Source organism: Anas platyrhynchos, chromosome 9, assembly GCF_047663525.1.
Source record: "Anas platyrhynchos isolate ZD024472 breed Pekin duck chromosome 9, IASCAAS_PekinDuck_T2T, whole genome shotgun sequence".
Classification (NCBI taxonomy): Eukaryota; Metazoa; Chordata; class Aves; order Anseriformes; family Anatidae; genus Anas; species Anas platyrhynchos.
The window spans coordinates 10,343,309-10,354,466 of NC_092595.1; the positions used below are offsets into that span (position 1 = coordinate 10,343,309).

Genomic DNA, 11,158 nt, shown 5'->3' on the forward strand with positions numbered 1-11,158 from the left:
CCCGTCCCCCCCCCGCCGCCCCCGAGCCCCCTCCAGATGCCCTTGCCGGCAGGAGATGCCGTAATCTCGGCGGGGCTGGAACAAGCAGCCCATTAATTCCAGGAAGGCCGATAAGGCGCTGCCGTGCCACGCTGTGCTGCCTGCTGCTGAGCCCCCCGGCGCTGGGGTTCCCGGCACTGCCCACCCCAGACCCAGGATCCCGAGGGGATCCCGTCCTCAGATCCAGCATCTCCCCGCCGTGGGTTTGGTGGGACCGTGCTGACCCCCAAACCCAGGTTGTGTCTGTGCAGATCTGAGTTCCGTGCTCTCTGTCCCATTTCTTGGCTCTGGTGTCCATCCTGTGCTGGGCTGCCTCGATAACTGCGGATGAGAAATGGCCCTGCGGGATCCGGCGGCTTGCTGGGATCCTGGTTTGGGGCACAGCAGAAGGATTAATGGGGTGGGAGCGGGACACCGTGCTCATGGCAGGGGGGTTTTGGGGAGCGCAGAGGAGAGGGAGCTTTTGGGCACTGTCCCCCCGCATCGCCACCGCTCTCCCCATTCGTTCCGGGCGAGCGGTGATTTACATCCAGCTCCCGGTGCCCGGGCCGGGGGGGAGGCGTGGGTGTGTTGGTGTGACGGGTTTTTGGCGTGACTTGGCCACCCCTGGCATCGCCCACGCTGCCGCTGCCACCGCCGCCAGCTCCACCGAGGCCGGCTGGGGCGGGCACGGCGCGCTAATGGCAGCGGGCAGGAGCCGCCCGCGGGCATTGCTCGTTAAGGAGCCATTAATTGCTCACCAAACACCCACTGCTGGGTGTTGTGCAACGCCTCTCACCCCCGGGGAGCCCTGAGTGGGGAGCAGAGGCTGTAGGGGTAGAGGGCTGGGGGCGGATATGGGGTGCACCAACCCAGCACCCACCCCGGCACTGCTGCGCCCGCACGCAGGGTGGTCATGCTGGGGGGTTGGATGGGGCTCCCCAGTGCTCCCAGTCACAGAGGAGCACTGGGGGAGGCTGGGTGATGCCCCAGGGCCTGTCCCAGCTGTGTGTCCCCCAGGCCGTGCCCTGGCTGGATCAGGTCCCTGTGGGGTGGATTTTGGGTGCCCCCCAGCCCGCACCCAGCTGTAAGGGGCTGGTGCTCCCTGGGGACCCCCAGAGCCTCGCGGGGAGGTGGAAGGGAGGGCGGGGAGGGAAGGGGCTGGGGACAGGGACGTGGAGGGAGAGCACCTGGGGGCGGGAGGGGACCTGCCTCCTCTGCCATCCCTATAAATAGGAGGGACCTGGAGCAGGATTGCACCTGTGGGACTCCAGCTCCAGCAGGAGAGCGGGGCCGGGGCTGCACCTCGCTGCTCTCCCTGCTCCCTTCCAGCTTCCCGGTGCTCCGGCAGCATGGGGACCAGGGGATGGACGCTTACAGCCTTCGTGGGATGCTGCCTATGGGTTCTGCATGGTATGTCCCATATCCTGCTACCCCAGTCCTTGCAAATCCCCGGTGCAATCTGCCCCAGGGGGAATGGCTGAGATGTTTTTGTGTTTTTTTTCCTTCTGGCTTCGTTGGAAACTTTTCCTAGGATGAGTGCTTGCAGTCCTTTGCAACCAAAAAGCTGGGGAAGTGTTTTAGGGGACAGGCACGGCCCCACAAGGCTGGTTGCAGCCAGGTCCCCCCGCAGCAAGGACACCAAAGGCAGGCACCGGGGGGGCACCAGGGCTGCTCCACCTCGCCCACAGCCCAGCTCCGCGCTAAGGCTCCTCTTGCACGAGCATCCCCGCTCGGCCGCTGCAGGGTGCATGACATTTCCTGCTCCCTGCGCAAGAATTCAGATAAAAGGTGGATTTGTTAGGGTGCGGGGTGCCAAAATAACCCAGCTCGGGTGACTCACTGTTTTCCCCGAGCTGAGAAGGGAAGCGGCACATCTCCTCCAGCCGATAGGGAAAGGGGGGATTTCTGCAAACACCTTCACTCACCAGGCGAAGACGGGAGCGGGGCAGGAAGGGGAAGGGGAGGAAGCAGCCCGGAGGAAGGGGAGGCGGGGGGGGACCCCAGGACTGGGGCAGGAGGCTGGGTCATTGCGGTGGCACGCAGCTCTCGGCACGCCACCGAGCCTGGGAGCCACCTCTGCTGCTGGGGGGCCGGTGGCCTCGTGGGGGGAACCTGCCGAACAGGAGCACCGGGGCTGGGAGCGGGCTGAATGCCCAGTCTCACCCGCAGGGTGCTGATTAGGGCTCCCCTAATTGCAGCCGCCCGGAGCCAAGTGTCAGCAGATCCTGCAGGCTGCAGCTCCATCCCCGCAGCGGTTGCGCCCCGGTCCTAAAAATAGGGCTGGGTGGGACACGTCGCCACCATGCTGGTGCCTGCCCCGACGGGCGGCTGCTGGGCTCCTCCTGCAGCTTTTGGGGCTGGGGAGAGGCTCCTGGGGTTGGGGGGTCTCCATCCAACCCCTGCAGATAAGGGCCTGGGTGGGGGGAAAGGTTTTGGGGGCTGCGGTGGGCCAGGAGCCCTCTGCAGCCAGCAAACGTTTCACCGAACCGTGCCAGAGAGCTCTGCCAAAGAGCTCTGGGTGAAACGTATTTAAATGTCTCTCAGACACCCCAAAAGATTAAAAAACGCAAAGCTGCGCCCAGGGGCGTCTCTGCAGCGAGGCAGAGAGTGACAAGGGCTGCCCTAAAACGGCAGAGCTCGGTCCCACGCCACGAAGGAGCAAAATAAAGGCGGAAAATTCCCCTTTGTGCGGCCACACGGGTACCTGCAGCCCCTGCCTGCTTTGTGTCACCCCCTGCCCTGCTGTCCCTCCGTCCCCTGTGCTCCCACCCTAGGAGCAGGGGGCTTCTGGCCCCATTTCCCCCATTAACACCCTGCCCTGTGCTCCCTGCAGGGCTCGGGGCCGCCGTCGCCGTCCCGCTGAGCACGGAGGGGCCGCTTGGTGCCCACACGGCTTCTCCCACCGCGGCGCAGAGCGAGGCACGGGGCGCCCCGACGGCGGGCACCGCGGGGACGAGCAGCGCCGTGGCTGATACTGAGACAACCCAGAGCATCCTCGCGGGACGCCCGGCCAGCCCGACCTTCCCCTCCGGGGCTGAGGCAGATTTGGAGACCGCGACCAGCGCTGCTCCGGCTGCGGGGAGCGATGCTGAGGCTGAGCCGAGCCCTGGTGCAGCCACGCAGGCTCCCAGCGGAGAGCCCCAGGCGGTGACGGACGTGGCCACGGCCCTTAATGCGTCCCAGGGAAACCAGACGGTTTCGGCTGCCGCCTTGGTTTTCACCCCCCAGCCTGCCTTCACCCCCAGCTCAGAGCTTGGTGTGATGGGGGCCACTCCCGCTGTGCCACCCGGGGCCACCCCTCTGTTTGCAGACGTCCTCGCTTCGGTGACGAGGGAAGGAGCGGACTTGGAGCCCACAGATAATGCCAAATCCCTCCCCACCGCCCTGCCACCAGCAGCTGCAGGGGCAGAGCCAACAACCGGCAGCCCCCCGGGTCCCCGTGTCACCGCGCTGCTGGCCACGGCCACGGGGGCTGCGGGGGAAGGTGTCACCCTGCCTGGGGACAGCCACGGTGAAGGCAGTGCCCCCTCCTCCATCCCCAGCCCTGAAGCCGAGGGGCTGCTCACAACGCAGTGGGACGAGGCGCTGAGTGGGACCGGGGGTGTCACCGCAGGGCCAGCAGCTCCGGGGTCTGGCGATGCAGGAGATGCGGAGGATGGTGCCGTTGGCACAACTGAATCATCCCATCTGGCTCCAGAGAATGGGACAGTGTCGGGAGCAGCAGAAAACCCAGGGCAGGTCTCCCTCCTCGCTGGACAGGCAGGGCTGAGCCCGGCCACCTCTCCAGGTGGTGGGGACGGAGATGTGCAGGGAGCCCCGGCGGTGTCACCGGCCAGCCCCGGCTCACCCGGGGAGCGAGGGGACACGGCCACCTCGCTGCTGGCCTCCAGGGCCCCCACGGATGCGCAGAGTGACACGGATGCCCCAGCCCCATCCATCGCCCTGCCCCTGCCCACGGGGGCTGTGGGTCCGGCCGAGCCTTCCCTGCAGCCTGCCCCATGGCAGAGCCCCACTGGAGAAGAGCAACCACAGCACGACGCCGCTCTGCTGTCCCCCACGGACACCCCCAGTGTCCCCGGGGCCGCTTTCCCACCCCCAGGGGCTGCAACTGCTGATGGGGCAGAGACAACAGCGAACCCCGACCTCGGTGCTGCCCCCGGAGTGCCCGTCTCACCATCCCTTGTGGGGTCACAGCCATGGGGGACGGCAGCCGGTGCTCCCGAGGGAGCTGATGGAGCTGGCACCGGCCTCAATTCAGCTCTGGGTGCTGCCAGCCCGGCTTCTTCTGCACCCGATGGCCTGGCAGGGACTGCTCAGGGGGACACGGTGGACACGGCACGGGCAGGGGATGCAGGGGATGGCAGTCCTTACGCAGACACCCAGGGTGACACCAGCTCTACGTCCAGCAGCACTCAGCAGGGCCCCGCTGACACCGCCGAGCTGCCGGCAGCCCCAGCAGGAGCCCTGACCAGCACCGAGCTGTCCCCTGCTGCAGCGCCTGGGGATGGAGCAGGAGCAGCCCCGGCACCGGGAGAAGTGTCCCCATCTGGTGCCACAGCTCCAGGCTATGGGGGGCTGGAGCCCAACCTCTTGGGGGATAAAGGACAGGGACCAAGCCAAGCCCCTGGAGCTCCTGGTGCTGCTTTCCCACCTCCTGTTGCTGAATCTGGAACCGTGTTTGGGACCAACGATGGGGCAGGGACAGCAGCAAACCCCGACCTCGGCGCTGCCCAGGGAGACCCCATATCCCCGTTCCTTGTGGGGTCGCAGCCGTGGGGGATGGCAGCTGGTGCTCCCGCAGGAGCAGCTCTCCCTGGGGCTGAGGGACCAGGATCTGGCTTCAGTTCAGCACTGGATGTCCCCAGCTCAGCATCGTATGGACCTGTGGGACCCCCATCGCCCACCCTCGGGGTCCAGCCCGGCGCAGCCCTGGGTGTGCCGGGAGCAGAGGGGCAGGCGCTGGGAGGCAGTGGGACCGGGTCGGAGTCATCCCTGAGCTCCTTTGCTGGTGCTGGGGTGGATTCTGGGACAGATCTGGTGCCTGGTGCTGTGTCCCTGCCCGGTCCTGCCTCTCCCAGTGACACACTTCCAGTATCTTCCACTTTGGAGAACGGGGGAGCAGCAGCCCCTGGCCCTGACCTCCTGTCCCAGGGCTCTCCGTACGGTGGAACTGGCTCAGAGCTCGCCACGGCGCAGGGAACTGAGAGCGCAGGGGATACGGCAGAGGCAGCAAACCCAGAGGGCACAAATCCCTACACGGACACCAGCTCTACGTCCAGCAGCGCTCAGCAGGGCCCCGCTGACACCGCAGAGCTGCCGGCAGCCCCAGCAGGAGCCCTGCCCAGCACCGAGCTGTCCCCAGCTGCAGCGCCTGGGGACGGAGCAGGAGCAGCCCCAGCACCAGAAGTGTCCCCACCTGGTGCCACAGCTCCTGGCTATGGGGGGCTGGAGCCCAACCTCTGGGGGGCTGAAGGACCGGGACCAAGCCAAGCCCCTGGAGCTCCTGGTGCTGCTTTCCCACCTCCTGTTGCTGAATCTGGAGCCGTGTTTGGGACCAACGATGGGGCAGAGACGGCAGCAAACCCCGACCTCGGTGCTGCCCAGGGAGCCCCCATATCCCCGTTCCTTGTGGGGTCGCAGCCGTGGGGGATGGCAGCTGGTGCTCCTGCAGGAGCAGCTCTCCCTGGGGTTGAAGGACCAGGATCTGGCTTCAGTTCAGTGCTGGATGTCCCCAGCTCAGCATCATATGGACACGTGGGACCCCCATCGCCCACCCTCGGGGTCCAGCCCGGCGCAGCCCTGGGTGTGCCGGGAGCAGAGGGGCAGGCGCTGGGAGGCAGCGGGATGGGGTCGGAGCCATCCCTGAGCTCCTCTGCTGGTGCTGGGGTGGATTCTGGGACAGATCTGGTGCCTGGTGCCGTGTCCCTACCCGGTCCTGCCTCTCCTGGTGACACGCTCACAGCTCCATCAGTTTCGGATACACCCAGCCCAGGTGCCCTGGGAGGAGCAGGAGCTGCCCCTAGTGCTGTGCAGCCTGTCCTGGGTGCTGGACCCGGCCCCCAACCTGCTGCAGGAGGAGGTGGGGGCGAAGGGGCTGGGGCTGGTGCTGGGGAGTCCCTGGGGGTGTCCCAGGACCTGGATGGAGCAGCTGGAGCCTCTGGTGGAGGAACGGGAGCTGTGCTGCACTCTGCATCTCCCTCCTCTTCTCCTGAGGGATCTTCTTCAGCCGGGACGAGCGGTGGAGCTGCCGAGGGAGCAGGAGGTCCTGGAGCTGCTGTAGGACCGAGCCCAGGCTTGGAGGCTGCTGGCCCCCAAGGCAACGAGGAGACCCCCGTGCCTGCCCCCGGCACCCAGAGCGGTGCCGACTTTGGGCTCTCGGATGCCAACCTGAGCCAAACCAACGTGGTGCAGCTGGCTGGAGGAGAAACGGGAGCCTCGGCCCCCGGGGCACCTTCCCCCGGTGCCAGTGGGGCAGACGGGGCAGGGGCCATCATCCAGATCACATCGGGGGTGCTGGCCCCCTCCGTCCTGTCCTCTCCCCTGGTCCCGGTGGCCCCGGATGCCTCCAGCCTTTTGCCAGCTGCCTCTGTTGGGGGCATGGGGGGGAGCTCAGCACCAGCACCCAACGGGGGCCCCCCCTCTGCCTCCGGCACCCCAAGTGGGAGCAGCCCCTCGGCACCGGGCTCCCCACTGCCTGTGGCGGGTGCTGGGAGCGCTCTGCCAGGATCCCCCAAATACGAAATGGCCTCAGGGATGCTGGCACCTTTGGGAGAAGAGTCCCCACGTGCCCCCGTGCCCCCCAACGCTGTCCCCTTCCTGCCTCCTCTCCAGCCTGGGGGTCCCGGGGTCCCCCCAAACCCCGTGGTGGCTGAAGGCAGAGGGGACACCAATGGTGCCATGCTGGGGGAACCACGTCCTGGCGTGGCTGTAGGATCAGGGGGAGCTGGGGGGTCTCTCTCTGTCCTTCCTCCTGCTGGCCCCGCTGCTGGAAGCCCCCTGCCCAACACTGTGGGGTCGAGACCTGCCGGGGGTTCATCGCCCCCAGCCCTGCGCCCCTCCTTGGGCAGCGCCACCCCTGCAAACGGGGTCCCTGCTGCTGGAGGGGCGAGCGTCCCTGCACCCATCCCAGGCCAGGGGGGAGCCCAAAGGGGGTCTGCCCCCACCACCATGCGTCCAACCGTGTCCTGCAGCCCGTCCCCAGCAGCTCCCAGCCCTGGGGGCAAGAAGGGGCTGCCGGGGCCGGGGACAAACACGACGGCCGCTCTCGCTGCCCGCGCATCATCCTCCAAGCTTCCAGCTCCTCCACGATCAGCAGCAGCTGTCCCGGTGCCTCCACCCGGCCCCACAGGTAGGTGATGCCCCGGGTAGGGCAGGGAGAGGGGTGGGAGAGGGACCCTACAAGGGAAGGTGACGTGCAGGGTGTCCCGGTGTCCCCCGTCCTCGTGCTGCCCAGCCTGGGTCTCTGAATGCAGAATTGTTTCAGCCATTTGTGTTGGTTTTGCTATAACCATTTTTTTTTTGGTTTTGTTTTTCTTTGTTTTGTTTGTTTGTTTTTCTGTTTTAGTCCCAGCCGTGTCCCTCTATGGCTACGGACCAAGGGAAAACGACCGCGAGTACGTGGAGAGGAGGGTGGACTTCAACTCTCCCCTTTTCAAGCCCGAGACTGGGTTCCCGTTTGGGAAAACCCTCCGGGACTCTCTCTACGTGAGTCTGCATTGCTCTGACTTGTTGTAGGGTGGGCGGCCATCCCCCAAAAACCTGGGGGAGACACCAGGAGCTGGGGCCCGGCTTGGGATCCGTGCAGGCAGGGGTTGGTTGGGGTGCTTGCGGGGTCCGTTTGGGGCAGGAGGTGACTTCGTGGCCCCTTCATCTCCTCCCCTGTGCTCAGTTCACAGACAACGGGCAGATCATCTTCCCCCCCTCCGACAGCAGCATCCCCACATACCCCAACCCCCCTCCCCGGGGGTTCAATGGCCACGAGGAGGTGCCCATGATTGCCGTCTTCTGGGACAACGCCGACTTCTCCAGGGGCACCGGCACCACCTTTTACCAGGTGGGTGAAGCCATCCCTGTGCGTGACCTCGTTACGCACTTTTCGGTGATCCATCTTTGAGAATCCCCCTTGGGATGCGTGATCGATGGAGTTGGCGGGTGGCATTTCAGTTTTCTGGGCTAGATCTAAGAGGTTTTGGTCGTGCGTGAGTCCATCACCTGCACAGAAGCCTCTGCCAGCCAAACCACGGTTGCAATGCAGAGCATCACGAACGCATCTCCCTTTGAGACCCCAAATCCAGCACCGCCTGTGCTTTGCTGGGAGACAAACGAGGTTTGCGCACCCCAAACCCGCAGGAGTTCCTCACCCTGAATTCGGAGAAGCCGCCCTTCATCCGCGACGTGGAGGCAAAGGTCCGGCGGTACCTGAGGTCCTCCTACTCCGCAGCCTGGACCCTGAAAATCACCTGGGACAGGGCGCCCGCCTACGGCACACGGGGTGACAGCCGGAGGGTAAGGGGCTGCCGGGGCTCGGGGGTGGCCGGGTGCCAAAAGGCGAGAGCTGCACCCATGGGTGCCTGGATGGAAGGAGCTGGTTCTGCCAAAAATATCACTCCTGAAGCCCCTCTCTCCGCCACCACCTGCAGCGACCCACCCCCCGTTTTAAATTTAGTTTTAAACCCGGCAGCTTTGCTCGGTTTCTTACCCTCCTGCTGTGCTTCGTCTCCCCAGACGAACACGTTCCAGGCCGTCCTCACCACCGACGGCTTCAGGTCCTACGTGCTGCTCCTGTACCAGGACGGGGGCATGCGGTGGGATTACCGCCAGCTGCCGGCTGCCAACGTGCTCATCGGGTACACCAGGTACTGCGCGTGGGGTCACAGCACGGGGATGGGGGGATCCGAGCCGGGAAGGGCGATGCCTGACTCTCCCCTCTTCACTTTTCTCAGCGGGGATGGCTCTTACCACAACGATGACCTGACTCAGGGACCCCCGGCTGCCAAATATCGCCCTGACCAGTTCAGGGGATACAACACAGGTAGGGACACGGCCCGGGGGAGCTCTGCGTGGGGATGGGGGCATCCTCAAGCAGGGGGTGGAATCCAGGTGGTGGTGCAGCAAGGCTCTCCATGAGTTTCATGGCCATCAGTGGGGTTTTGCCCTGATTTTGCACATAAAACGCCTCCCCTGGGCACCAGCCGTGCCATGAAGCTGAGCCTGAAACACCCTCGGCACATCAATTTTTGGTGCCGTGGCTGCGTCCTGGGGATTTCTTCTTTGTCAAGTGCTGCTCCCCTCATTTTCCTGGCGTTGGGGGACTGCTGTGCATGGGGTCCCGGGGCTGGGAGCATCCCCGTCACATCTCCTGCCTTCCTTCCTTCTCAGATCTCCGCGGGCTGTGGCTGTACAGGCTGGAGAGCCGCGTGGGCCTCAACTACCGCCTGAAGTGCCTGGCGTGGACAGGGAGGCAGCAGGAGCCGCGGATGTGGAGCCAGGACCTGCCCGCCTGCCCCTGCTCCCTGCAGCAAGGGCAGCAGGACCCGCGCTTCAAGAGCAGCCGGGGAGGCAAGTGGCACCGCCGTGCCCAGCGTGTCCCCTGCGGGCTGGCTGGGTGTCCCCCCCTGGGTGTCCCCTCCTGGGTGTCCCCTCTTGGGGGGGACCCTGCCATCCCCTTTTGGGCCCCCTGCAGTGCCCAAAAGCTGACGGCAGCCCCGTTTCAGGCTGGTGGTCTGCCCGCGTGTCCATGCTGCACTCCGCCTCTCCCAACCGCTACGGTGCCGGCGTGCGCTGCCTGTACGACAGCCGGGGGCAGCTCGTGGAGGGGCGGCAGGAGAGGTACTGGAGGTCCTCCAGACAGATGTCCCCCTTCCGTGGTAAGCACAGCCGGTCTCGGCCTCCCTGCGCTGCCAACCAAGGCGTGGGTGGGCTGGAAACATCCCCGTGCCAAGCCGCACGGCACCAACTGGAGCCCGTAAATTATTTTATCCCCCGTGCCAGCCTGTCTTCATTCTGGGGCTGCACGGGGCTGCGCTGCGGCGAGCGCCCTGCCCCACTCTTCTCCTCTTTTGATTTCTTTAATCCTTGCCCCCAGACCAGGAGCTGAAGCTGTACGACTGGTGCTGCAACCAGGCGGCAAGCGCCCGCCTCTGCGCCCGCTACGGCGAGAAGAGGCCGAGGATCGGCTGTGATGGGTACCAGCCACTTGGCACGGGTGGGTTCCCAGCCCCTGTGTGCAGGCACGGTGCCACCTCTGTGCCAAATTGGGGGGGGGACATCACAGCCACCCCCAGTTAATGCAACCAGAGCCCTGGGTGGGTCAGATGGGGAGGGTCAGCAGGTTGGGTCCTGCTGCTCCGTGCAGCACCCAGGGGTGCTGTGCAGCACCCAGTCCCTCCCCGAGGCAGGCACCTGGGGGTGGCAGCCCCACAGAGTGGCTGTGGGTGGGATCTTACCCATGGTCTTTCTTGCAATCCTCAGCAGATTCCTCGGAAGACATCGACTCAGATGAACAGACAGGTGAGTGGGCTCAGGGCGCTCCTCTCCGCCGGCCGCGTCCCCAGGAGGCAGAAATCCCCCCGGGGGGGTCGCTGCTCTCCCCAGACCCTCAGGGAGGAGATGGCCGAGCTCTCACCACTTCTTTGCAGATGAGGAGGACGAGTAACTAAAGGGATGCACATCCACAACGCGCTCCGGACCACAGCTGATCCTCCGAGTCCTTCGCTCCTGATCATACCCAGCAAACCCGTGTGTCCCCCTGCGTGTCCCCGCTCCCCCTGGTGATGATCACCCCGTGCCAGTGGTTCCCTTCACCGTAGAAGTTCCCCTTTTCCCCCCGAGTCTGCCACCTCCTCGCCGGTGGCAGGGGGACAGGCAGTGCCACCGTGTCCCTTGTCCCTGCTCCCCTGCCTGGGGCTGGCCGGGCGAGGGTTGCTGGCGGAGGGGTTCGGGTCGCCTTGCTTGGGGCCACCCCCACAGTCAGAAATGTTGGGAGAAAAATAATAATTTGTGAGTGTGAGAGAGCATCTGCACTTCTTTCGAAACCACAAGTAGTCCTCGTCAAGCCTAGTCTCTTCAATAAAGTGTGGGAGGGTCTGAGCATCACTGTGCTGTCTGTCGGGGGTGTGGGAGGAGGATGGGGACAGGC

General features: G+C 65.5%; 1 protein-coding gene across 2 annotated transcripts; it reads left to right on the forward strand.

Annotated features, from left to right (window-relative positions):
* The first annotated feature begins 1,268 nt into the window (after nt 1–1,268).
* LOC106018720 (uncharacterized) lies at nt 1,269–11,109 on the forward strand. 2 transcript variants are annotated; one of them, XM_027464148.3, is made up of 12 exons: nt 1,269–1,431; nt 2,855–7,369; nt 7,586–7,725; nt 7,910–8,074; nt 8,371–8,526; nt 8,746–8,876; nt 8,964–9,052; nt 9,400–9,579; nt 9,735–9,887; nt 10,106–10,225; nt 10,492–10,530; nt 10,659–11,109. In XM_027464148.3, exons 1-12 carry the CDS (start codon nt 1,371–1,373, stop codon nt 10,673–10,675), a joined length of 5,766 nt encoding a protein of 1,921 aa, XP_027319949.3. In that variant the 5' UTR covers nt 1,269–1,370; the 3' UTR covers nt 10,676–11,109. The 2 variants fall into 2 exon arrangements, with proteins under 2 accessions (XP_027319949.3, XP_027319950.3); XM_027464149.3 differs by having other exon boundaries at nt 10,495–10,530.
* The last annotated feature ends 49 nt before the right edge of the window (nt 11,110–11,158 follow it).

Bases quoted from the DNA above. Each gene is read 5' to 3' on its own strand.
- LOC106018720 (XM_027464148.3), top strand. From the start codon at position 1,371: ATGGGGACCAGGGGATGGACGCTTACAGCCTTCGTGGGATGCTGCCTA. The intron at 8,075-8,370 runs GTGGGTGAAGCC...CCAAACCCGCAG, and splicing joins CCGGCACCACCTTTTACCAG to GAGTTCCTCACCCTGAATTC. The intron at 8,877-8,963 runs GTACTGCGCGTG...CACTTTTCTCAG, and splicing joins GTGCTCATCGGGTACACCAG to CGGGGATGGCTCTTACCACA.